This window comes from Solea solea, chromosome 11, assembly GCF_958295425.1.
Source record: "Solea solea chromosome 11, fSolSol10.1, whole genome shotgun sequence".
Lineage (NCBI taxonomy): Eukaryota > Metazoa > Chordata > Actinopteri > Pleuronectiformes > Soleidae > Solea > Solea solea.
Genome location: NC_081144.1, coordinates 3,135,278 through 3,163,028, shown reverse-complemented (window position 1 = coordinate 3,163,028; position 27,751 = coordinate 3,135,278). Strand labels below are relative to the sequence as shown.

The 27,751-nt window shown below is 38.8% G+C and overlaps 2 protein-coding genes across 3 annotated transcripts in view; both read left to right on the top strand.

Moving 5' to 3' along the window:
* The window catches only part of ift122 (intraflagellar transport 122 homolog (Chlamydomonas)), a 37,177-nt gene extending 25,502 nt beyond the window's left edge, over positions 1–11,675 (top strand). For both annotated transcript variants that reach the window (XM_058643517.1, XM_058643518.1), the window contains 9 exons: positions 3,016–3,156; positions 3,248–3,345; positions 4,465–4,565; positions 8,110–8,275; positions 8,410–8,527; positions 8,900–9,028; positions 9,874–9,950; positions 10,076–10,240; positions 10,899–11,675. In XM_058643517.1, coding sequence (XP_058499500.1) covers positions 3,016–3,156; positions 3,248–3,345; positions 4,465–4,565; positions 8,110–8,275; positions 8,410–8,527; positions 8,900–9,028; positions 9,874–9,950; positions 10,076–10,240; positions 10,899–10,985 — 1,082 coding nt within the window. In that variant the 3' untranslated portion in view covers positions 10,986–11,675. The remainder of the gene's footprint in view (positions 1–3,015; positions 3,157–3,247; positions 3,346–4,464; positions 4,566–8,109; positions 8,276–8,409; positions 8,528–8,899; positions 9,029–9,873; positions 9,951–10,075; positions 10,241–10,898) is intronic.
* Positions 11,676–11,780: 105 nt separating this feature from the next.
* Positions 11,781–18,511, top strand: LOC131468852 (rhodopsin-like). Its single transcript, XM_058643520.1, has 5 exons — positions 11,781–12,665; positions 12,749–12,917; positions 14,312–14,477; positions 15,953–16,192; positions 17,594–18,511. Exons 1-5 carry the CDS (start codon positions 12,305–12,307, stop codon positions 17,717–17,719), a joined length of 1,062 nt encoding a protein of 353 aa, XP_058499503.1. The 5' UTR covers positions 11,781–12,304; the 3' UTR covers positions 17,720–18,511.
* The last annotated feature ends 9,240 nt before the right edge of the window (positions 18,512–27,751 follow it).

Here is a 27,751-nt window from a genome sequence, read left to right as displayed (position 1 = left end):
ACAAGTTAAAGTGGTTTCAGTGTGATTTGTGCGATTATCGTAATACCACTGTGAATCCCAACTGTTTTGGAAATCAGTAAAATCAGTGACATGAAAAGTCCGTATCATCCCCTCTACTCATATCCTCCATTAAATGCCTGTTCATCCAGGATCATTGGAAAGTACAACAATAGCCAGTGTTTACATATGGAAGTGATAAAGCTTTTTTTTTTAACTACTTCCTTAAGATTCTCTGTATCCACTGTAAAGCATGATCCTCTTTGTTTGGAGCCAAGCAGACAGAGGCTGTTAAGTGAAAGACACACATGCATACCTCTAATCACCCAGCACTACAAGCTGCTCTGATGATGATTACCAAACTGTAACCATAGTTGTAATCATCTCATAGATTTATAATTATGATCTCAGCGGGCATGTTTCCTCTTCTGTATAATCTTCTCTCTCCGCTGTTTCCAACATACATTTCATGACTGAACGGGCCTGATTGTTTTGGGGGCTTGTGCGAGGTCATGCATTTGGCTGAATTGTGTGTAATTTAGTTGGGAAGTGATGCAGAATTGTCTGACTAGTGATTGTTAAAGAGTCTAAGATTCTGGCCGCCTCTGGTTCCTCTGTTCACTGTACAGGTTCCTCCAGTGACAACAAAATGAAGTTTTACTAATGGCTAACAGTCGGCTGAACTGATTAGGTCCAGTTTACATGAGCTTTAAATTGAGCTCATTTGTTCCTAAACTTTCTTAAATCATGTAGAGCAATCATCTAAACTTTTTCAAGATGACTTTTAGTATTGCAACCCCATTCATTATAAAAATCATGACAAGAGCAAATCTGATGTAATGTCGCTGACTACTTTATTGCAATATTTTACAAAGAGTTTAAACAAAACCGTTGACAAATTAATCACACGCTCCTTTAAAGCATGTGTTATTCATGGATCTCAAGTTAAGTGTTTATTTAAGTGGGATCTACCATGACCCATTTGTGGGTCCTTAACACAGTCTTTGGGAATGAGCACTGAGGCCTGAGACAAAAGGAAGAAAACGATTTTAGTCACTTAACAAAGGTCTAAAGGTTTATCTTACAAGCACGTTTGCTGCCTTTTGTCACCATTAGACAACTAATGACAACTTTCATCATCCATTAATCTGCTGATTATTTTCTCTAATTGTTTGGTCCATAAAATGTCAGAAAACGTTGAAAAATGTTGATTAGTGTTTACCAAACCTGAAATTGATGATGTTCCTGCATGTCTGTCAAAATGGTTCAGTTATAACGATTTCTTTGGTTCATGGAGCAAAGAAACCAGAAAATATTCACATTTAAGAAGCTGAAAAATCAGAAAACGTGTTTTAATTTTGGAAAAAAAAACAGCCCTATTCAAATGTGCTATTTTGTGACTCCGGTGTTTAGAGAAGGATAGAGAAGGATAGAGTAGTAGAAGTATAGAGAAGTATAAAGAATTAGCTCATGTGCCTCTGCAGGCTAAGAACACTGATTTTCCCTGTGGAACCCAGTTTTGTAAGAGCTTCTCGTACCTCAAGATAAATAGTTGAATGTCTTCTTAAGACAAATAGAACTACAAAACGTTGTTTGTTGAGTGCTAAAACTAGTTTTTCTTGTAAATGGTCATTCTATATAGTGTTTTTTCTAGTTATTTCTGTAATGTAAAGCTCAAAGGACAGTTTTGCCTTTCACACGTTCATCCATCGCAGCGACGTGCTGCACTCCCTCCATCGCACATCTGTCATTCGCATTCACACGCTGCCGGCAAAGTTATGAGAAGAAACCTGGGTTCCATTTCCTGACACTAGGCAAAGTGCAGATGTGCAGGTGTGTTAGTATAGATGCAGATCACTTCTGATACAAAGATTTAACTCTTGTCTTGATGCAGATTGATCATATCTAAGGTAAAAAAAGAAATTCTGCTCTGGCAATGTCCTTTTTGGTTTAACAATCTGGAGTTAGAAAATTCCTACACTACCCAGTCCATAGTAGTTATTTATTCTCCTGACCTTAATCTGCCTTTAGTCTCCATCATCCCAGCACCAGTGATGACATCACCTGCACAGATGAATCACTATGACATCATCTGTGTACCCGTGCACAGATGATGTCATCACTGGTGTGGGTCGGTGTCCTTTCATGTACTTGTGCGCTTTTTACACACTAACCCTACAACATATTATGGCTACAGAGAACAACAGGAAATAAATAGGAATTTGGGAGTCGTTGAACGTGGAGAAGTGAGAAAATGACAGTGAGACGATTATGGGCCGTAAACACATGTGAGCTGACAACAGGGTTTTTATCTGGGGTGATGTGGTTTAATCCCAGTTTTATGGAATTAAGTTGTTTATTCACAAAAATAAATGATCTTAGTAGACTAGACCTGCTGAAATTGCAGTGTGAATGCTGGATATGCTGTGATGGTTGTTTATATATATGTATATATATATATATATATATATGTGTGTGTATATATATATATATATATATATATATATATGGTGACCACAGAAGCAACAGCTGCAGCTAATCTTTATTATTTTTGGAACATTTGGATTTTTCCGACGTTGTCCACCCAATGAAAATGAATGGAGCCTGAACACTCATCAATTAACATTATCTGCCTGCGGGGGAATGCACATGTTCAAGTTGTATGTAATTATGGATGAAAAGGCACCTTCATCATGTTCTCATCGTCCTGTCGCCCATTCATACGTCCATCCATTATCCTCTGAGGGTCAAGTGGGACCTGGAGCTAACAATGTACACGTAACACTTAATTGGTGTAATTAGGAAAGCTTTTTTTTTTAATTTAACGCACCTGAATTTGCTGTGTAAGGACAACCTAGTCTGTTAGACAAAGCCAGAGTACAAAGACGGGAAGAACAGTCCAGCTGAATCAAAGCAAAGATTTTACAAAACAGAAATAATTCATTTCTTGGATTCGTGCCACTTTAAATCCAGGTCACTCAATATCAATCCACTCATGGCCTCTTTGTTTCCCTCCAGCCTTTCACAAAGCGGGGCAACAGAACAAAGCTGTGAAGGTCCTGGAGCAGCTCACCCACAATGCAGTGGTGGAGAACAGGTTCAACAATGCGGGCTACTACTATTGGATGTTGTCTATGCAGTGTCTGGACATCGCTAGAGGTGAGACGCGTCTCTGTCTCTGTCTCTGGTGTTTTATTGTGAAACCTGACGCGTTTATTGACTAATCATTTTTGCTGTTTGTTTCCACTAGAGAGCGATAAACAGAGGGAGGAGATGCTGAAGAAGTTTGAGCATTTTCAGCATCTCGCCGAGCTCTACCACGTCTATCACTCCATTCAGCGCTACACAGTAAGAACGTTGTACTTCACATCTTTACTGGTTAATTCTAGAGAAAGGAAAGTAAAAGAAGAGTAATGCAGCGTTACAGAAGTGCACTGCAGTAAAACACTAACGCACGAGAAGGACTTCAATCTTCCATAGACCAGACCCAAATTTAATTTGATTGTCTGTCAAAATGACACGGCTACGTTGAGGAAATGCCGTCTACAATGCTAAGATTTCTGTTTGGTTACAGAGGCATATTTTTCACTTGTCATGTGCTGACAGCCCGCTGCATTTATTATGACCACTTTCAAATCAACATTTGTCCGGACATTCCGACACACCCACGTTAGTCTCACAAGACGGAAGTCTGGTTCTGCGAGATTATCTCAATCCCAAAAAATAAATAAATAAATAAAAAAAAAAGATAAAGATATGCTCAGAGTAATGAAAAGAGAGAGCTGATGGTGTTAAGTTCAGCTGGTGAGCACTGAAAGGGGATTTAATCCTCCAGAATTACCCAGGAGCTGCCATTATAACACTTTTTTTTTGCAAATGCTCGACTTAAAAGTTTACCGACATGAAATAGTAATGATAGATTTGCCCTTTTTTTGGCCACAGTCAAAATGTTTTGCTTCCTGAAACCTCCCTGACCTTTATCATGATGGTAGTCACCCTGCTGTTTGACTAAGCATGATGACCACCTCATTAGTGGCCTTCTTCAAGCCCCCCCCACCTACCACCACCACCACCCCCAACCCTAACCTTCTGACAAACAAGCAACTCTTGAATTATGAGCACTTCATGGGTGAGCTGGTCAGCATCAGTGACATCAGTTTGTTGTTACAGCTTTTTCAGTGAGACTGGGCTCAAAACCGCTGCAAGACAGAGGTTTGTTGTGATCCAGACCAGAGCAGGAAACCTCAGCATCTTACATTAACTCCACAATAAATGAGAAACATCAACTTTTAGTCACCATTTTTTTTTTAATGATTCCTTTATCAAAAAAATGATACCTTTTTGGATTCTGTGATGTGCGTTTAGCTTGATTTAAAATGAGAAGAAATGAGTCAGGGGATAAAAAGAGATGTTTTTATATAACCTGTGCAAATCCCTTCATTTTCCATCTCTCATTTTTAACACCAGGATGAGCCCTTTAGCTCCCACATGCCAGAGACTCTCTTCAACATCTGCAGGTTCCTCCTGAACAACCTGACCAAGAACATACCACCGGGCATTTCTAAAGTGTATCCTTCCATTTGAGAAAAGTAGTTCTATTTATAGAAAATAGAAAATATTTAGTGTAGAAAACGTTCGGAGCGTTGAATACTCGTGCCTTTGCTTTGATCTCCGTGCACGCCCTTTGCCTTGATCTGGAACGGTCCATCTCTATTCACTGACAATGGCAGAAAAGAAAGTTAAAAAAAGACAACAGAAGAAAACAAAAGTCTAAAATTAAACAATCTGAACATTTTGATACCAGAGTAGTTGAAATTAGACAAACACTGCAGAAGACCCAACTCATGCGCGACGCGTTGCCACTCCAACCTATTTACAGATCAAAGGCAGACGAGAGCGGTGTCTTTCTTCATTTTCATTTGCAAAAGAAAATAACAGAAAATGTTGAATTTCAAAAATGATGTGGCAACCCCTAGAGGGGGGCGGAGCTACTGAACTAGATGAATAAATAGATCAAACGTGAGTACACATTTACTGAATAAACTGATTTTATATCAGAATGGTTAGGGCAGGGGTCTGCGACTTTAAGGAACCTTTTATACAGAGATACTATATATATATATATATATATACATATATATATATATATATATATATATATATACAGAGAACGATGGTTTGTTGAATTTATGAAATTTAGGAACTACAAAAAGAAAACATTTTGTTGCTGTTTATACCCAACCTCTTATAACGTGTAGAAAAAAATTAAACAGAATTATCAAAAAAACTATTTTGATAATTGATTAATTGGTTTGAGTGTTCCTAAGTAATTAAAACAAGTTTTATAATTTTTCAGCTTCTTAAATGTGAATATTTTCTTTGCTCCATATGACAAAGAAATCATTAAAACTGAATAATTTTTGGAATTTGGACAAAAACAAGACATTCGAGACAAATAAATGAAAATGAAAATTTAAGCCACTCTGAAATAAATGAAGCAATAATATTTGGATTGTATGTAGTTCATGCTTGAGAAAACCAGGTATCTGGATCCAAAGATGGACAGGACTAGTGTACTTCTTCATGTGCACAAGGCTTTTTAAATATTATATTTGACATAGACGTTGGATGTGACGCACAAAATATTAAAGCACTTGTGTTGTGTAAGAAGTTTTTTTTTATAAAACAAACCTTAAAGGAATTTGTCTCTGGAAAACAATTAAGAGTAAATATGGTGATCTAATTTTTAAGATAAGAATCCAGGCTGACAAGGAGCAGTAGGTCATTAGTGAACTGGGTTCTCGCTCTTGAGTTCCTCCCACAGTCACAAGACATGCAGATTAGGGGTTTACATTATCCAGGGTGTTCCTCATCTCTCACCCTATGTCAGCTGGGATTGGCTCCACCTCCATCCACGACCGTCTAAACAGGTGATATATGATGAATGAATGATAAAGTGGAGAAACAGAGAGTTGAAGGAAGAGAGCAAGGTACTTGACACCATACACATACTGTACCATTTAGCTGCTGAGAGAAAAAAGAGGGATGAGAGAAAGCGGCACTTTCTCTGATATCTAAACAAATGATCTGATTAGAGAACTCCGTGCATATGCTATATGTACATATAAACACATTAAACAATAAGCTTTAATGAGAAGAATACACACAGAGCCACCCACAGTGATATGAGGAGGACAAGACAAGACTTTGATGAGGAAACCATGCTGAGCAGATGGGATCAAACCCCAACTTTGATTTATAGCCTTTAGCTTGACAGGGCTGGACCTGGTTTGAATAATTAAACACACTTCCACAAAGGAATCCGCACTAAACAATTGGGAGGACATGAATTTATCAACAGTCTCTCATCCATGAGCAGAACAGCGTGTGTGGGAGCCGCTGAAGAGGGACCGACAGGAGTGGTGCTAGGTTTGTGGATGATGGAGGAGTGCCTGTGTGGAGCTGCTACAGCTGCAACTCATTGCTCTTGTCATAGTCGCTCTAAGAGCTGCGCCCCTAACTATCCGTTTCCACATAGATACAAGTACGTATCGATGTCCTCGACTCGAAAACACAAAAAACAGACATGCATGCTTTCGTAAGCAAACACGTGATTCACAGCAGTCTTTCCTTTTCGCTTTAGGTGAAAATAAAATTATCCATCCATCTATCCGTAATCCAAACTGCTTATTCTCGGAGGCTCGCAGAAGGAGCTGGAGCAAATCACAGCTGACAGTGCCTGAGAGGCAGGGAATACCCCCTGGACAGATTGCTGTTCCATCACAGGGCCAAAATACACAGTCAAACAACCATTCACACTTATGTTTACAGCTACAGTCAATTTAGGCCTCATTCAGAGTGCCAGAAAAATATAGATGTCCTTTTTTTTGTGCATGTCCTGATTTAATCCCGACTAGTTTTGAAAGTCTGGACAGAGAAACACATGACATCAGATTCAGATTCGAGCCACATTTTGAAATGCAATTCAAAGCAGAATTTTAGTCTTCGGTCTTGAAACTGGGGCTGCTCAGGTCACATTTCAAATTTTCTTTTTGCGTCAAACTCTATGGGACGCACAACAACGAGGTCAAAACCAGCGCTGGAACCACTACAGCACAGGAAATTAAAAAAATCTACCGGCCTCCTGCAGTGCACAAGAATATCCATGCAGGTTCTGCATCGCGACTTTGCAGGCGGATTGTTTGGAAACCAAGATTATGCGCCTGCGTTTTCCTGCGTCCATGTTTTAAAGCTGCACTACAAACACGATTCAGGCTACCACGGGTATTTGAAATCCTTTAGGCCCTTGACGGTTTTTGAAAATTCCCCCAAATAGACATGGGTCATTGAAAGTGCTTGAATGTTGTGCAAGAAAGTGTGTGAATGACCTACTGTTTCATGCGCCCTGCATTGCTTAAATGTAAGTAGACTAGGCCTACACAGAACAAACGTTGAGTCGTGTTTTGGACACTGTCCACTGTCCACTGTCTCTCTCTCTCTGCCGTTGACATGAGATTCCATGCAGAACAATGAGCGAGTCACGTTAAGCAAGACAGAGCAAATGACGTGACGTCTGGGAAATGCAAATTTCAAGACCTCTGACTCACCAAAGAAAATGAAAAAGACTGACTTTGACAATCACTTGTCCAGATGCAGAGCGTGCTGCAAATCAATAAAAGTGGACGCCATCATGGGCGAAGCGACTCTTGCGCGATGCCCTCCCATCTTAAGCTGTGTCAGCACATTCAGTCCTTGAATTTGAGGGAAATTGGTCCTGGAAAGTACTTGAATTTGATGTCAACCAAGGTTTGGGAACCCTGATGGTTATACCTACGTCATTACCAAAGCAGCTCATGCAGATTGATTGGTTATGTCTGGACAGACAAATCGGATTTAATCACTTGCAATTAATAGAGTGTATGGTCTGATTTGAGGTTAAAATCTGATTTGCCTGCAGTGTGAACATAGCCTTAGACTCTCTGATGAACCCTATCTTCATCTGCATGTCTGTGGACTGTGGGAAGACCTTGGTCTAACAATGAAAAGTTTAACATTTTCTACATGTGAAATAAATCTAAAATAAAAGGATGTTCCTTGACCAGATGTTTTTAGCAACACCTTGTATGCGTTGGCTAAGCAGAGTCAAAAACTGGGTGCGTACAAACTAGCCCGGTCTGCTTACGAGAAGCTCCAGGAGCTGCACATTCCCTCTCGCTTCCAGGAGTCCATAGAACTGGGCAGCCTCACTATTTGCACCGAACCTTTTCACGACAGTGAGGTGAGTAAAAAGCAGCCATCGTGGTAAACCTAAACGCAGATGATGCACCATTGTTAGCCAGTGAGGCCAGTGTCATCTCTGATGACAGACCGTGGATGTTCACACTTTAACTCCCTTCCATGTCTTCGCTTCAGGATCTGATCGAGGGCATGATGTGCTACCGCTGCTCCACCAACAACCCACTGCTGAACAACAAGGGGAGCATGTGCGTCAACTGCAAGCAGCCTTTCATCTACTCTGCTTCATCATACGGTCAGTGACGCATCAACACATCGTCTACCTCCTTCAGACCTGGTATTAATATTCACCTTGAGTCAAAGTAGGAACACTCAAAAAAAACGTCCTCGGATCTGATTACTAAAACCAAATTTGGAGGTTGTTTGAGGACACGTGGCCTCAGGACACATTAGAGACCACGTCCTCTGTACGGGGGAATAATGCCCTTGAAATATGTGAATTTGTCCTTGAAATTTGCATAATGGTTTGCAAAAATAGATCATTCACTTTTGCAAATCCCAAGTTGGAACTGGCCATAGGACAAACAAATCCCCCGACCCCTGTTATCCTACAAAAAGTGTTTCTGTATGTTTCTGATAAATATCTGTGGGGTGGGGGCTTTCACAGAGGTTCTGCCCCTGGTTCAGTTTTACCTTGAGGACGGTATCAGCGACGAGGAGGCGGTGTCGCTCATTGACCTGGAGGTTCCTCCCGTGGACAAGAGGGACTCGCGCTGGCAGCACATGGACAATGGTGGTATCCTTTTAATCGCTGTATGAAATGTTTAAAAACAGATGACAGTGACGATTCACATGCTTGGTATGAATGAGTTAGAAGAGTTAGTGTCACCTACTGGCGAGACTGTGTAGTGCAACAAATGCAAAAGGACGTAAACGTCGTCTTCCACCCAGAACCGTTCCTCTTTGTGTGTGTGGTGTGGCTGCTGGCGGTGAAAGATGCTGCATAAACCGAGGCCCATGCTTAAATGACATAAAAAAGGCTTTTTCTAAGGCTGCGAAAAACAAGGGATTTTTATTTCAAAGGGATTATACACTTATTTAAAGGGTAGTATATTCAATTTCTGCTAATAAAAAGTTTTATACTGGACTGAACTCCTCACCCTGACAGCTCTGAGAGTTTCGCACTTACACGCCGCACATCTCCTGGAAATTAAGCACACGGCGCTGCTCCGCGCCTTGTGACACTTCTAAGAAGTTGTTTAGTCTGCATTAGCCTCGATTCTGCTCTGGTGGGTAAGCTGTCAGCGCTAAGTCATCTTAGCTCCCTGAGCTAATAGGGTTAGCCAGGCTCTCCTGTCTCATCTTAATGACACTAACCCTCTTGAGAGCCGTAGCCACAAACCTGAATTCAGGGGATTAACCTGCATTAGCCGCCAGACACTCAAGGGCACCGAGGTCTGCGCCGCTCTCCCACAGCCGCGTCGTGACTGACAGCCACGACTGATTGGCATTTTGAACACTCACTCTCAGAGAACAGTCCCCTGTGTCGAAAATGTATAATTACACTCAAACAAAACAGCGTTGTGAAGTGTGAAATGTATTCACTGCTAGTTTTTCCCCCCCTTAATTGACACTAATCAGAGCTGCAGACGTTGAGGATGGATGACGGCGTCGATGATGCAGAGGAAGATCCGTTCATAGCCAAAATGAGCTTTGAGGTAAGAAAAGGACAGAACAGATGAGGCGATTAATATTCAGCCAACTGTGCAAACCAGCTGGAGGAGGTGAAAGGACGAGAGCCGTAATAGTCTGTGTGTGTGTGTGTGTGTTTTTTTGAAAACAGCAGGGGGGGTCGAACTTTGTTCCCGTCAAGGTGAGTCGCTCTGTGCTGCGCTCCATGAGCAGGAGGGACGTCCTGATCAAGCGCTGGCCCAGACCACTCAAGTGGGAATACTTCCGCTCCCTGCTGCCTGATGTCAGCATCACCATGTGCCCCACCTGCTTCAAGGTACAACTACAGCTGTTAGAAGCATAAACATCCACGGTTCTTTCTTTAAGGGGAGGGTTGGAGATCCTGGAAAAACCTGTTAAAGCAGACTACATTTCGAATTCAAAAGTCCAAGCCCCTTTCTTCAGACTTCCCTCCATCGTCTGCTTCAGCCTTTTTCTTGGAAGTTTTCCCAAAAAAACGTCTTTCGTTTGCGACCAAAACCTGTTGTTGGCATCTTTTCTGTTGTTGCTGCAACTGTTTTAATGACTCGTTGACTTTTTTACGCGACGGTTTGTGCTATTGGGAAAAATTCCAACAGTCTCTGAAAGCTGAGAAGCTGCACATCTAAGACAACGTGTGGTTATTACAGTAATTTCACTCACACACTGTCACAAATGTTATTCAAATACAATTTTTTTTTTTTAAATAAAACTTTTTAACATGCAGTAAATAACTGCCAGATATTTAAAGTTATTGTGGAAAAATGGGCAAAATCTCTTAGTTACACAACATTTTCTGGCTCTTTTATGGTTAAAATAAGCAAGAAAAGTCCTGATGGACATTTTGAGGCTTTGGTGTTAAAAGGTTTTAAGCAGAAAATGATCTCCCACCCTACCTTTAAGAGTTAACTTATTTTTTTTTAAATCTCCGATCTTTTGTGTCTTCTTCCTTGCAGATGTTTCACAGCGAGGATTATGAACTTCTGGTGCTTCAGCACAACTGCTGCCCTTACTGTCGCCGACCAATCGACGAACCAAACTGAGCAACGCCAATATCGTACCACGGCTATCTTTTTTTTACACATTCCAGTTTACATTTTATTTTGTGACTCTTAAATTCTGATTATTCTGGTCTTTATACTACAGTTACTGTCATTTACTAATAGACTTCTTTCTATTTGTTGTCAAGTTGATAAATGTGGGAGATGCTGCTTCTCAAGCTGCTTCTCAACAGAGAAGCCAAGGTGCCTGACTAAGTGACTTGTGTAATACCTGGAGTGTTTGTGTGTAACAAAAGTGCTTCATCAGCTCATCTGCCCTGTTGGATTATTAGGATCAGATTACCTCGAGCTGTCATTGATTACATCACCACTTTAAAGGGAATATAGGTGTACAGTGTAAAAGAAAAAACATTATTTAAAAACACAATCATTCAGAAAAAGGCCAGAGATCTGCCATCAAGTTCATCCCACACAATCTGTACTGAATATAGGATTATATACATATATATAGGATATAATGTTAGATAAAGCTATTATTCACAAAGTGAATTGTAAATTACACCAAATCAAAACATTTGTTGAGATTTGACGCTTGGCAAATGAAGTCAAGTGCATTCCACACAATCATAGACTGAGACTCCGCTTTGTTTTAAAACACTATAGGATATTTATCATGTGTTGTTTAGAGATAAGAAAGTATTTTTATATTCTTATGAGTGGAAAAAAAGCATTTTCAATAAAATATTTTGGGATTTTTATTGCACTGGGTGTTTAGTTTTTTTGAACCTCTTTCAAACGAGCGCTCCACTGGTTATGATCACAAAAGTTGAGCTCTGCTTTATGGATTATTAGAAATCACGCTTTCAAGATGTAAATGAATTGGATTAAAAAAAAAACGAGCTCTATGTAGTTTGTCCACTCTGAACACTTCTGATCACAGAGACTGCTTCCGTCCTCCTACTCCCTCCTCGACTCTCATCTCATCCTGATGATGCATTGATGCACATGACAGTAATGGTAGGGTTTGAAACGCCATCGCGGCGACCAATTATGTTTGAAAATGTTGAAACATGCTGCACAGCTATTTCTGGACTTTCCTTTCCCTGGCGTTTTGTGTGTGTGCATGTGTGAACGTGGGAGAGAGAGAGGAGAGAAGGGGGCTGAGATTGAGATTGTCTTAATTCCATCTCTGCTAACACTTCAGTCCATGCCTAATCTCCCCGGCCTGTTAAAAGGTACTGCGCCTCGTGGGTGGGCTGCAGAGGACACCTTACTGCCCCTTCACAGTGTTTCAGTCTGCAAAGACACACGCGCACACTGTGTCATATTCTGTCTCGGAAAGGCCATCACCTTGAGGAGCCATGAACGGCACAGAAGGACCAAACTTTTACGTCCCCATGTCCAACAAGACCGGCGTGGTTCGCAGCCCCTTCGAGCACCCGCAGTACTACCTGGCCGAGCCGTGGAAGTACTCCCTCCTGGCCGCGTACATGTTCTTCCTGATCATCACGGCCTTCCCCATCAACTTCCTCACCCTCCACGTCACCATGAAACACAAGAAGCTGAGGACGCCGCTGAACTACGTGCTGCTCAACCTGGCGGTGGCCGACCTCTTCATGGTGATCGGGGGCTTCACGGTCACGCTCTACACGGCCCTGCACGGATATTTCATCTTGGGCGTCAACGGCTGCAACGTTGAGGGATTCTTTGCCACCATGGGAGGTGAGATAAGAAGAGAAAGTAGTCTATATGAGTACTCACGTGTTTTTATTTCAGTGTAAACTGGCTCTCCACTCTGTCCTCAGGGGAGATTGCGCTCTGGTCTCTGGTGGTCTTGGCCGTCGAGCGCTACGTCGTGGTCTGCAAGCCGATGACCAACTTCCGTTTTGGGGAGAAACACGCCCTCGCTGGCCTGGCGTTCACGTGGATCATGGCCCTGACCTGTGCTGCACCGCCTTTGCTCGGATGGTCCCGGTACTAAAGCACCTTTAAGATTCTATCATTATTATTATATTATATGATATTATATTTAATACACTGTGTGTTTCAGTGTTCAAACACTGTGTTTTTACTCCCTTTGATTTTTATTTAATTTAATTTTATTCTTCTACTCCTCTCTCTTTCTCTCTCTCTTTTATTTTAAAATGAATATTATTTTTTTATGAATTTTTTATTACTTACTCCTACTCCTCGTTCCCTGGAGGAGTGTTGGAGCGTTGTCATCTAAGCCAGAATTGGGCATAGGATTAGACGAGGAAGGCAGTGGGAGGATGAATAAATAAATAAATAATGATAATAATGCTAAGAAAAAAATGGAATATAAATACACCTGAAATAATATAACTAGTATTTATGAGAGTAGCACACAAATTAGCAAATATAATAAATGAGGAGAGGTGGGAAATAATGTAGTATAAATAAGGTGTGTACGAAAATTCTGGATACCCTAAAATATCACAATATTTAACTGTTATTAGTTATTCTTTCTATCAGAATGTACTGTATTTTTACTTTATTTTTATACTTTTACTCCCAACACCAAAGTCTGTACTTTCTACTGCTCTATTCTGCTCTCAAAACAGGCTTGTTTCTTTAGTTTAAATAAGTTTCAAATTAATTTGTACTCTTCATTTTTATATGTCAGAACTTAATTTTTTACTTGAGTAAATAAGTTTAAGCCTTAAGAGTTCCACTTAAGAGTACCATTCTGTTTTTTATTGTTAAGCCATTTTGCCTGTGTTGAATGAATATAGCTCAAATTTTCATCTCAGTTTCTAAAATTAACCTAAAATGGCTATTTGTTCCTAGCGGGAGAAAATGCCACTTTCCCAAAAACAACTATATATTAATATTATATATTAATACTTTTTACCACTTAAAAAAAGTTCTTCAGTCTGAAATATAAAGATCATATTCTTTTTATATGTTTGGGAGTTTGTTTGTTTTTTTCGACAAAAAACAGTCGAGTTAAAAGTAAACATACTGACCTTTGAAGGGTTAAAACTTCAAAAATATTATTTATATTTGATGTGTATCTTTCAGCCTAATGAAGTTTAGAAAGAAAATGTTGATATTTGATGTTTTTGCCAAGGTGACATTTTCTGCCGCTAGGAGCAAATTAGTAAGTTTTTTAAAGGAACTCTTCAGTACCTTTACCATTTTATTTCTTCTTCTACTTCTTCTTCTTCTACTACGTAAGTAAAGAATGTGAGTACTAGTTACTCACATTCTGAGGTGAGAAAAGTTCATACAATAAAAATAAGAATAATCTATTAATTCTTCTACTTGTCGTTTTTATTGTATTCCGCGTGGTAAGAAACACGTTGTGTAGTTGTATTGATTGACTGTCTCTTTTCGTGTGAATGCAGGTACATCCCAGAGGGAATGCAGTGTTCCTGCGGGATCGACTACTACACTCCCAAGCCCGAGTACAACAACGTTTCATTTGTCATCTACATGTTTATCCTCCACTTCTCCATCCCCCTCTTCATCATCTTCTTCTGCTACAGCCGCCTGCTCTGCACCGTGCGAGCGGTAAGAACACCACTGCCAGACACAATATTAATAATAGGCGAGTGATACCTTATTTATCTCTTTTCGTCGTCGCCGTCTTCCTCTCCTTCTTTACCTTTTCCACGCTCCGCTCTGCGGGGAGGTTAGAGCGTCACGGAGCGCACACCTCACAGAGATGTGAGGGATTTAATGGCTCAAGGACACTTCAGGAGGCCAGAATTGTTGCCAAAATGGCAGCTTATACCCAGGTCGTCCAGCTGAAGGGCAGTGCGCCCGCTCGCTGTGTGATCCTGATGCCCTCATTAATAATAGCATAAACACATTGATAATGTATTAGTGGTTCAAAAATAAAAAAAAGGTTTAAAGTCATTCATAAGCTCATATTTTTGAGGATTAGACCACCTATCATAAAAAAGAGAAATCTTTCTAAAGATGTTATTGTTATTTATTTGGCAAACAACAAACAGAATTCACCCTTTTATACTCACATTTGAGTCGGCTCACTGGGCTTCTTCTCTGAGAAGTTAATGAAGCGTAAGATTCAAAGACTAAAACCAATTTTTCTGCTCAGAAATGCAAGTAAACAACTATCATTTGACGTCTTAATCAAGAAATAATGATGTGCTTTACTATTTTTCTCCTGTGGATAACAATACTAATTATATTTTACCATTAAAAATATCATTTCAGTTAAAGAGCGTCCACATACTGGTGTATTAACCATTACAGAAGTGAGTTTGATCATTTATTACCAGTGCTGTTACTTTGAGGCAGCTGTGACATAAACCTTACACTGGGTGGTGGTGTCACAAATGTGTTAAGCTCTGTATAATTAAAGAGTTTGATTTAATGATTAGTCAAATACTGAGGTTAAACAACACTGTAATTATCAATGAGCCTTTATAGGTCCAGTGTGTAAAATTTAACTGGGTTTATTGGCACAAATGTAATATACTACCCTTAATCGTGCTTGTATCAGTGAATAACTGCTTTACAGTACAACATGTTTGGTTTTTGTAGCTTTTAAATAAGCTGTTTAGGCAAGATCCTTGCTTTTATGGCACAGTGTATGTGTCCAAAAATGAAGAAGAATGACATTCTGTCTGCTGTGTGGAGGCCATTGTGGCTCCCTGATGTGCTTAGGAAAGGAAGGCGTGAGCAGAGGAGGAGGAGGAGTCTGTAGTTTCACCATTCGCTGTCACTAAGTCTTCCACACTGGAGCTTGAGAGATGAATATTAAGTGTGAAACCTCTTCTGGTACAAACAGCCGTTCGGGGATAGAAGAAAATGATCTGACAGTAAATTACGCCATAAATTCCATCAATGATCACACGTGTTTCAGAGAAAACTCTCTGCAGTATGAGGCATAGCTGCAAACAGCTAGTGATTTCAAATAAAGCCATTTCGTAACGTAAAAAGTTCAATTTTTAAGACCCTGAACACGTTGTCATTTGCTGTGAAAGTAATGCGATGTGTGTGTGTGTGTCTGTGCTCAGGCCGCAGCTCAGCAGCAGGAGTCTGAAACCACACAGCGAGCGGAGCGGGAAGTGACACGCATGGTCATCGTCATGGTGATCTCCTTCCTGGTGTGCTGGGTGCCGTACGCCAGCGTGGCCTGGTACATCTTTGCCAACCAGGGAGCCGAGTTTGGACCGGTGTTCATGACGGCTCCGGCTTTCTTCGCAAAGAGTTCTGCTCTGTACAACCCGGTCATTTACATCCTGCTTAACAAACAGGTACAGTATGTGAAGCGTGTGTCCTGTTGGATGATTGATGAACTCGGCGTGGAAGAACGAGGGAGAGTGTGATGAAGTAAATCTACTAAAGCACAACATCGGGGAGCTTGTACTCCGGGGGCCGATTTCATTTCACGCCACTTTCGTCCCAGTCAAATGTTACACCTCTCATGCCACTAATTTAACTGCACAATTTATCCGACAGTTCAGGTTAACATTGACACACAAAAAAAGGGTGAAGTGATGGATGGATGGATGGATGGATGATTAAGTCCGGAAAAAGGGGCAGTAATGCATCATCACAGATGCCAAATGCTGTTAAAGCCTCACTCCTAACTAACCCACACTCTCCAAGTCACACTTTTATTAAAGGAAACCTTGTGTTAGTTCATGCAGGACACAGTAGTCATGCTCCAATCACACTCACTCTCTCACCCAGGCAGTCCGTTTGATTACACTCCTCTCTAACATCAGTGCTGCTGCTGCTGAGGGTTTCCTGCTTTGTGCTTCCTTCTTTTTGGCGTAACATGCTTCTTGGCCAATCCAAAGTGGAGCCATCCGTGTCAAGTCTGACTGTATTTACATTTATTGTAATGAAAGGTGGGCCACACGGTTGGTGCAACGGTTAGCACTCATGCCTTGTTGGAACAAGGGTCTTTCTGCATGGAGTTTGCATGTTCTCCCCGTGTGTGTGTGTGTGTGCGTTTGCTCCAGGTTCTCCAGTTTCCTCCCACGGTCCAAAAATGAGGGGATTAGGCAAATTAGACGCTCTGACTTGACCGTAGGTGTCAGCTGGGATTGGCACCACCTCATGTGGAGGATAAAGGGGTAGAAGGTTTAATTATGATAACAATGACGGATATTTAATACACGTTCTTTTTGAAGGTGTATTAAATATCCGTCATTGTTGTCATAATTAAACCGTTAACGTTTGTTGTGGTCTATGTCTCGTCTGATTGTCAAAGAGGTTTTTAAGGAACTGTGTAGATATGATATGATTTTTAAAAAATTAGAGGAGGAAAATGTCATTATTAGGGAGGGTGGCCGGTTAAAATCCTGGGACAGGCACCCAATCCCCCTCTGGTCCTGCACCTGACCTGTGTGTGTGTGTGTGTGTGTGTGTGTGTGTGTTCACTCCTGTGTGCAAAAATCCCAAATTCTAAATTCGATTGCTTAAAATGGCTTTACATGAAGCAGCTGAAAACGCTAATTATTCCAGTGTCGGCACTAACAATATGAGATAATATGAAAGTGACAGGGTTTATGTACTATCTAACAAGTACTTGTGCCTTTGACATTTATTTACTTTACTTTTCATGGACGACTTTGATTTAAATAAAGCATCCAAATGACTTCGCTGATCAAAGACGTATAATAAATGTTTTCTTTTTCATCTTCCAGTTCAGAAACTGCATGATCACCACAGTGTGCTGCGGAAAGAACCCGTTTGGAGACGACGACGCCGCCGCCACCGTGTCCAAAACCCAGACTTCGTCCGTATCCTCCAGCCAGGTGGCCCCAGCTTGACCTGCCGCCCTCACCCCACCCTCAGCTCCTCCTCCTCCTCCTCAATGTCCCATCTGTTCCTGCACATCTAGGGACCCTCCACTGCCAAGCAGCTCTATGTCGCATCGACCGAATCCTCTTGACTTACCTCTCCACGTGTAATCGCCACACACCTTCCGCGAGACTGCCACACACTCAGAGAGCCAGCGTGTGTGTGTGTGTGTGTGTGTGTGTCATGAATCCGTTTAGTCATGGGAAGTGTTCAGATGGCTTCACAGACTTTAAATCCAGCATCGTGGGGGTGTTTTGTGCGCGTGACGATGCGACTGAACACATTCCAGACTCCTCACTGTCACACATCTAAGAAGATCTAATCCACACTGCGGCTACATGAATCCCCCCCTCCCCCCCCCAAAAAAATCAATCCAGAACAATGAAATGTATGAATATTTAGTGTAAATGAGTCGTAGTAATGAGTCATAACTTTGTTGAATATGTTTGTAAGGCAGCGGGCACATTAGACTGTCTGTCTGTCCGTCTTGTTGAATTTGCGGTGATGAAGCTGTAGTGGTTAGTTTGCTCTTAGCGTTAGAACTGAGGCGTGAGTGTAAACAGATGGACCTGAAAAGAGTCTCTGCAGGGAGAAAGTGTGTGTGTGTGTGTGAGAGAGTGTGTGGTGATGTACATGTATTTAAATGGGTGCGAGGGTGTCAGTGTGTGTTTGCGTTAAGGAGAAATGAGGGACACGATGTTTGTCGAGTGTGTGTGTGTAGAATCTTTGTCGACGTTGTTCTGTGTTCTGCAATAAAGAGAAGAAGAAAAACGAAATGTCTTCATGACTTTTTTTCCCCCCTCCCTCCTCACTCACTTTTGTCAAGAGAACATTTGCAGGAGTCTGTGAGACGTTCCAGATGTTTGTGGGATTTTGGGGAAACGGACGAAATCTTAATGGTTTTCAAATGTTAAAGGGAGAGTTCAGGCTTTCTTTGTGTACATTCAACACTGTAAGAGCTGAACACACAGCTGATCACTGAACCACACACTGGCTGAAAATAAATACTTTTAGCCACTCAACAAAAGGCTCACCTACGGAAGAGTATTAGCGCCACAGTAAAAAAAATTAAATTATATATATATATATATAAAAACAGCATGAATTCTGAAATTGAAGTCAGAATTCTAACTATTTCTTTAATCTCTAATCTCAGGATTCTGATTTAAAATCAAAGAATTCATGCTGTTGTATTTATTATTCTTTACGTGGCCCTTCCATGTAAAGAATAATAGTTTTTAGTTTTTAGTCCACTGCTGCCTTCAGTAGTAAGTTTAAGTGTTTGAAATTCACCTTTTGGTTTAACTTAAATGACACAAACTTCCCTAAAGAGGCAGAAGTAGACCAGCACCATCCCGTATTCCTGTCAGCTGACTTTCTCTCTGGAGTTTGGTGTGAGAGAGTGAGCAGGCTGCAAAACTTTCAATTCAAAGCAGCAAACATAATTCTTAAGATATCATAGATTTAAGCAGGCATTGGTTTTACTCAGGAAACTCTGCTGGCAGCCATGTTTTCAACAGAAAGTGTCTGATAATTAGTGCCTGCTGCTGCAAGGCATACTAGTGAGAACCTAGAGTTCTCACTAGTATGCCTTGAAGCGCAAGCATCTACTGTTATTCTACGCGTTTATTCTGTTAACATACTAACCTATGACTTTTTAGTCAGATTTTGGACGACATACTAACCTATGACTTTTTTGTCACATTTTGGACGACATACTAACCTATGACTTTTTAGTCAGATTTTGGACGACATACTAAACTATGACATTTTTGTCAGATTTTGGACGACATACTAACCTATGACTTTTTAGTCACATTTTGGACGACATACTAACCTATGACTTTTTAGTCACATTTTGGACGACATACTAACCTATGACTTTTTAGTCACATTTTGGACGACATACTAAACTATGACTTTTTAGTCACATTTTGGTCGACATACTAACCTATGACTTTTTTGTCACATTTTGGACGACATACTAAACTATGACTTTTTTGTCAGATTTTGGACGACATACTAACCTATGACTTTTTAGTCACATTTTGGACAACATACTAACCTATGACTTTTTAGTCACATTTTGGACGACATACTAACCTATGACTTTTTAGTCACATTTTGGACGACATACTAACCTATGACTTTTTAGTCACATTTTGGACGACATACTAAACTATGACTTTTTAGTCACATTTTGGTCGACATACTAACCTATGACTTTTTTGTCAGATTTTGGACGACATACTAACCTATGACTTTTTTGTCCGATTTTGGACGACATACTAACCTATGACTTTTTTGTCAGATTTTGGACGACATACTAACCTATGACTTTTTTGTCCGATTTTGGACGACATACTAAACTATGACTTTTTAGTCAGATTTTGGACAACATACTAACCTATGACTTTTTAGTCACATTTTGGACGACATACTAAACTATGACTTTTTAGTCAGATTTTGGACGACATACTATAGTATGACTTTTTAGCCACATTTTGGATGACATACTAACCTATGACTTTTTAGTCACATTTTGGACGACATACTAACCTATGACTTTTTTGTCACATTTTGGACGACATACTAACCTATGACTTTTAAGTCAGATTTTGGACGACATACTAACCTATGACTTTTTAGTCAGATTTTGGACGACATACTAAACTATGACATTTTTGTCAGATTTTGGACGACATACTAACCTATGACTTTTTAGTCACATTTTGGACGACATACTAACCTATGACTTTTTAGTCACATTTTGGACGACATACTAACCTATGACTTTTTAGTCACATTTTGGACGACATACTAAACTATGACTTTTTAGTCACATTTTGGTCGACATACTAACCTATGACTTTTTTGTCAGATTTTGGACGACATACTAACCTATGACTTTTTTGTCAGATTTTGGACGACATACTAACCTATGACTTTTTAGTCACATTTTGGACGACATACTAACCTATGACTTTTTAGTCACATTTTGGACGACATACTAACCTATGACTTTTTAGTCACATTTTGGACGACATACTAACCTATGACTTTTTAGTCACATTTTGGACGACATACTAAACTATGACTTTTTAGTCACATTTTGGTCGACATACTAACCTATGACTTTTTAGTCACATTTTGGATGACATACTAAACTATGACATTTTTGTCATATTTTGGATGACATACTTAACTATGACTTTTTAGTCACATTTTGGACGACATACTAACCTATGACTTTTTCGTCAACTTTTGGACGACATACTAACCTATGACGTTTTTGTCAGATTTTGGACGACATACTAACCTATGACTTTTTAGTCACATTTTGGACGACATACTAACCTATGACTTTTTAGTCACATTTTGGACGACATACTATACTATGACTTTTTAGTCACATTTTGGACGACATACTAACCTATGACTTTTTTGTCCGATTTTGGACGACATACTAACCTATGACTTTTTTGTCACATTTTGGACGACATACTTAACTATGACTTTTTAGTCACATTTTGGACGACATACTAACCTATGACTTTTTAGTCACATTTTGGACGACATACTAAACTATGACTTTTTTGTCACATTATGGACGACATACTTTAGTATGACTTTTTAGTCACATTTTGGACGACATACTAACCTATGACTTTTTTGTCACATTTTGGACGACATACTAACCTATGACTTTTTAGTCACATTTTGGATGACATACTAACCTATGACTTTTTTGTCAGATTTTGGACGACATACTATAGTATGACTTTTTTGTCACATTTTGGACGACATACTAACCTATGACTTTTTTGTCACATTTTGGACGACATACTAACCTATGACTTTTTTGTCACATTTTGGACGACATACTAACCTATGACATTTTTGTCAAATTTTGGACGACATACTATAGTATGACTTTTTTGTCACATTTTGGACGACATCCTATAGTATGACTTTTTTGTCACATTTTGGACGACATCCTATAGTATGACTTTTTTGTCACATTTTGGACGACATACTAACCTATGACTTTTTAGTCACATTTTGGACGACATACTAAACTATGACTTTTTAGTCACATTTTGGTCGACATACTAACCTATGACTTTTTAGTCACATTTTGGATGACATACTAAACTATGACATTTTTGTCATATTTTGGATGACATACTTAACTATGACTTTTTAGTCACATTTTGGACGACATACTAACCTATGACTTTTTAGTCACATTTTGGACGCCATACTAACCTATGACTTTTTAGTCACATTTTGGACGACATACTAAACTATGACATTTTTGTCACATTTTGGACGACATACTAAACTATGACATTTTTGTCACATTTTGGACGACATACTAAACTATGACATTTTTGCCAAATTTTGGACGACATACTAAACTATGACGTTTTTGTCACATTTTGGACGACATACTAACCTATGACGTTTTTGTCACATTTTGGACGACATACTAAATTATGACGTTTTTGTCACATTTTGGACGACATACTAACCTATGACGTTTTTGTCACATTTTGGACGACATACTAACCTATGACATTTTTGTCACATTTTGGACGACATACTAACCTATGACATTTTTGTCAGATTTTGGACGACATACTAACCTATGATGTTTTTGCCAAATTTTGGACGACATACTAACCTATGACTTTTTTGTCACATTTTGGACAACATACTAAACTATGACTTTTTAGTCACATTTTGGACGACATACTAACCTATGACTTTTTTGTCAGATTTTGGACGACATACTAACCTATGACTTTTTAGTCACATTTTGGACGACATACTAACCTATGACATTTTTGTCATATTTTGGATGACATACTTAACTATGACTTTTTAGTCAGATTTTGGACGACATACTATATAGTATGACTTTTTAGTCAGATTTTGGACGACATACTAACCTATGACTTTTTTGTCACATTTTGGACGACATACTAACCTATGACATTTTTGTCAAATTTTGGACGACATACTATAGTATGACTTTTTAGTCAGATTTTGGACGACATACTAACCTATGACTTTTTTGTCACATTTTGGACGACATACTAACCTATGACATTTTTGTCAAATTTTGGACGACATACTAACCTATGACTTTTTTGTCACATTTTGGACGACATACTAACCTATGACATTCTTGTCACATTTTGGACAACATACTATAGTATGACTTTTTAGTCACATTTTGGACGACATACTAACCTATGACTTTTTTGTCACATTTTGGATGACATACTATAGTATGACGTTTTTGTCACATTTTGGACGACATACTAAACTATGACGTTTTTGTCACATTTTGGACGACATACTAACCTATGATATTTTTGTCAAATTTTGGATGACATACTAACCTATGACATTTTTGCCAAATTTTGGACGACATACTAAACTATGACATTTTTGTCACATTTTGGACGACATACTAAACTATGACATTTTTGTCACATTTTGGACGACATACTAAACTATGACATTTTTGTCACATTTTGGACGACATACTAACCTATGACATTTTTGTCAGATTTTGGACGACATACTAACCTATGACATTTTTGCCAAATTTTGGACGACATACTAAACTATGACATTTTTGTCACATTTTGGACGACATACTAACCTATGACGTTTTTGTCACATTTTGGACGACATACTAAACTATGACGTTTTTGTCACATTTTGGACGACATACTAACCTATGACGTTTTTGTCACATTTTGGACGACATACTAACCTATGACATTTTTGTCACATTTTGGAAGACATACTAACCTATGACATTTTTGTCACATTTTGGACGACATACTAACCTATGACATTTTTGTCACATTTTGGAAGACATACTAACCTATGACATTTTTGTCATATTTTGGATGACATACTTAACTATGACTTTTTAGTCAGATTTTGGACGACATACTATATAGTATGACTTTTTAGTCAGATTTTGGACGACATACTAACCTATGACTTTTTTGTCACATTTTGGACGACATACTAACCTATGACATTTTTGTCAAATTTTGGACGACATACTATAGTATGACTTTTTAGTCAGATTTTGGACGACATACTAACCTATGACTTTTTTGTCACATTTTGGACGACATACTAACCTATGACATTTTTGTCAAATTTTGGACGACATACTAACCTATGACTTTTTTGTCACATTTTGGACGACATACTAACCTATGACATTCTTGTCACATTTTGGACAACATACTATAGTATGACTTTTTAGTCACATTTTGGACGACATACTAACCTATGACTTTTTTGTCACATTTTGGATGACATACTATAGTATGACGTTTTTGTCACATTTTGGACGACATACTAAACTATGACGTTTTTGTCACATTTTGGACGACATACTAAACTATGACTTTTTAGTCACATTTTGGTCGACATACTAACCTATGACTTTTTTGTCAGATTTTGGACGACATACTAACCTATGACTTTTTTGTCCGATTTTGGACGACATACTAACCTATGACTTTTTAGTCACATTTTGGACAACATACTAACCTATGACTTTTTAGTCACATTTTGGACGACATACTAAACTATGACTTTTTAGTCAGATTTTGGACGACATACTATAGTATGACTTTTTAGCCACATTTTGGATGACATACTAACCTATGACTTTTTAGTCACATTTTGGACGACATACTAACCTATGACTTTTTTGTCACATTTTGGACGACATACTAACCTATGACTTTTTAGTCAGATTTTGGACGACATACTAACCTATGACTTTTTAGTCAGATTTTGGACGACATACTAAACTATGACATTTTTGTCAGATTTTGGACGACATACTAACCTATGACTTTTTAGTCACATTTTGGACGACATACTAACCTATGACTTTTTAGTCACATTTTGGACGACATACTAACCTATGACTTTTTAGTCACATTTTGGACGACATACTAAACTATGACTTTTTAGTCACATTTTGGTCGACATACTAACCTATGACTTTTTTGTCAGATTTTGGACGACATACTAACCTATGACTTTTTTGTCAGATTTTGGACGACATACTAACCTATGACTTTTTAGTCACATTTTGGACGACATACTAACCTATGACTTTTTAGTCACATTTTGGACGACATACTAACCTATGACTTTTTAGTCACATTTTGGACGACATACTAACCTATGACTTTTTAGTCACATTTTGGACGACATACTAAACTATGACTTTTTAGTCACATTTTGGTCGACATACTAACCTATGACTTTTTAGTCACATTTTGGATGACATACTAAACTATGACATTTTTGTCATATTTTGGATGACATACTTAACTATGACTTTTTAGTCACATTTTGGACGACATACTAACCTATGACTTTTTCGTCAACTTTTGGACGACATACTAACCTATGACGTTTTTGTCAGATTTTGGACGACATACTAACCTATGACTTTTTAGTCACATTTTGGACGACATACTAACCTATGACTTTTTAGTCACATTTTGGACGACATACTATACTATGACTTTTTAGTCACATTTTGGACGACATACTAACCTATGACTTTTTTGTCCGATTTTGGACGACATACTAACCTATGACTTTTTTGTCACATTTTGGACGACATACTTAACTATGACTTTTTAGTCACATTTTGGACGACATACTAACCTATGACTTTTTAGTCACATTTTGGACGACATACTAAACTATGACTTTTTTGTCACATTATGGACGACATACTTTAGTATGACTTTTTAGTCACATTTTGGACGACATACTAACCTATGACTTTTTTGTCACATTTTGGACGACATACTAACCTATGACTTTTTAGTCACATTTTGGATGACATACTAACCTATGACTTTTTTGTCAGATTTTGGACGACATACTATAGTATGACTTTTTTGTCACATTTTGGACGACATACTAACCTATGACTTTTTTGTCACATTTTGGACGACATACTAACCTATGACTTTTTTGTCACATTTTGGACGACATACTAACCTATGACATTTTTGTCAAATTTTGGACGACATACTATAGTATGACTTTTTTGTCACATTTTGGACGACATCCTATAGTATGACTTTTTTGTCACATTTTGGACGACATCCTATAGTATGACTTTTTTGTCACATTTTGGACGACATACTAACCTATGACTTTTTAGTCACATTTTGGACGACATACTAAACTATGACTTTTTAGTCACATTTTGGTCGACATACTAACCTATGACTTTTTAGTCACATTTTGGATGACATACTAAACTATGACATTTTTGTCATATTTTGGATGACATACTTAACTATGACTTTTTAGTCACATTTTGGACGACATACTAACCTATGACTTTTTAGTCACATTTTGGACGACATACTAACCTATGACTTTTTAGTCACATTTTGGACGACATACTAAACTATGACATTTTTGTCACATTTTGGACGACATACTAAACTATGACATTTTTGTCACATTTTGGACGACATACTAACCTATGACATTTTTGTCACATTTTGGACGACATACTAAACTATGACATTTTTGCCAAATTTTGGACGACATACTAAACTATGACGTTTTTGTCACATTTTGGACGACATACTAACCTATGACGTTTTTGTCACATTTTGGACGACATACTAAATTATGACGTTTTTGTCACATTTTGGACGACATACTAACCTATGACGTTTTTGTCACATTTTGGACGACATACTAACCTATGACATTTTTGTCACATTTTGGACGACATACTAACCTATGACATTTTTGTCAGATTTTGGACGACATACTAACCTATGATGTTTTTGCCAAATTTTGGACGACATACTAACCTATGACTTTTTTGTCACATTTTGGACAACATACTAAACTATGACTTTTTAGTCACATTTTGGACGACATACTAACCTATGACTTTTTTGTCAGATTTTGGACGACATACTAACCTATGACTTTTTAGTCACATTTTGGACGACATACTAACCTATGACATTTTTGTCATATTTTGGATGACATACTTAACTATGACTTTTTAGTCAGATTTTGGACGACATACTATATAGTATGACTTTTTAGTCAGATTTTGGACGACATACTAACCTATGACTTTTTTGTCACATTTTGGACGACATACTAACCTATGACATTTTTGTCAAATTTTGGACGACATACTATAGTATGACTTTTTAGTCAGATTTTGGACGACATACTAACCTATGACTTTTTTGTCACATTTTGGACGACATACTAACCTATGACATTTTTGTCAAATTTTGGACGACATACTAACCTATGACTTTTTTGTCACATTTTGGACGACATACTAAACTATGACATTTTTGTCAGATTTTGGACGACATACTAAGCTATGACTTTTTAGTCACATTTTGGACGACATACTAACCTATGACTTTTTAGTCACATTTTGGACGACATACTAACCTATGACTTTTTAGTCACATTTTGGACGACATACTAAACTATGACTTTTTAGTCACATTTTGGTCGACATACTAACCTATGACTTTTTTGTCAGATTTTGGACGACATACTAACCTATGACTTTTTTGTCAGATTTTGGACGACATACTAACCTATGACTTTTTAGTCACATTTTGGACGACATACTAACCTATGACGGGCCACACGGTGGTGTAGTGGTTAGCACTCTCGCCTTGCAGCGAGAAGACCCGGGTTCGAGCCCCGGTTGGAACAAGGGCCTTTCTGCATGGAGTTTGCATGTTCTCCCCGTGTGTGCGTGGGTTCTCTCCGGGTACTCCGGCTTCCTCCCACAGTCCAAAAACATGCAATGTGGGGATAGGTAAATTGGACACTCCAAATTGACCATAGGAGTGAGTGTGAGAGTGAATGGTTGTTTGTCTCTATCTGTGTGTGGCCCTGCGATGGACTGGCGAACTGTCCAG

Excerpts from the sequence above, each read along its gene's own strand:
- LOC131468852 (XM_058643520.1), top strand. The coding sequence starts at position 12,305 with ATGAACGGCACAGAAGGACCAAACTTTTACGTCCCCATGTCCAACAAG. Across the intron at positions 14,478-15,952 it reads TGCTCTGCACCGTGCGAGCG|GCCGCAGCTCAGCAGCAGGA; the intron begins GTAAGAACACCA and ends GTCTGTGCTCAG. Across the intron at positions 16,193-17,593 it reads ACATCCTGCTTAACAAACAG|TTCAGAAACTGCATGATCAC; the intron begins GTACAGTATGTG and ends TTCATCTTCCAG.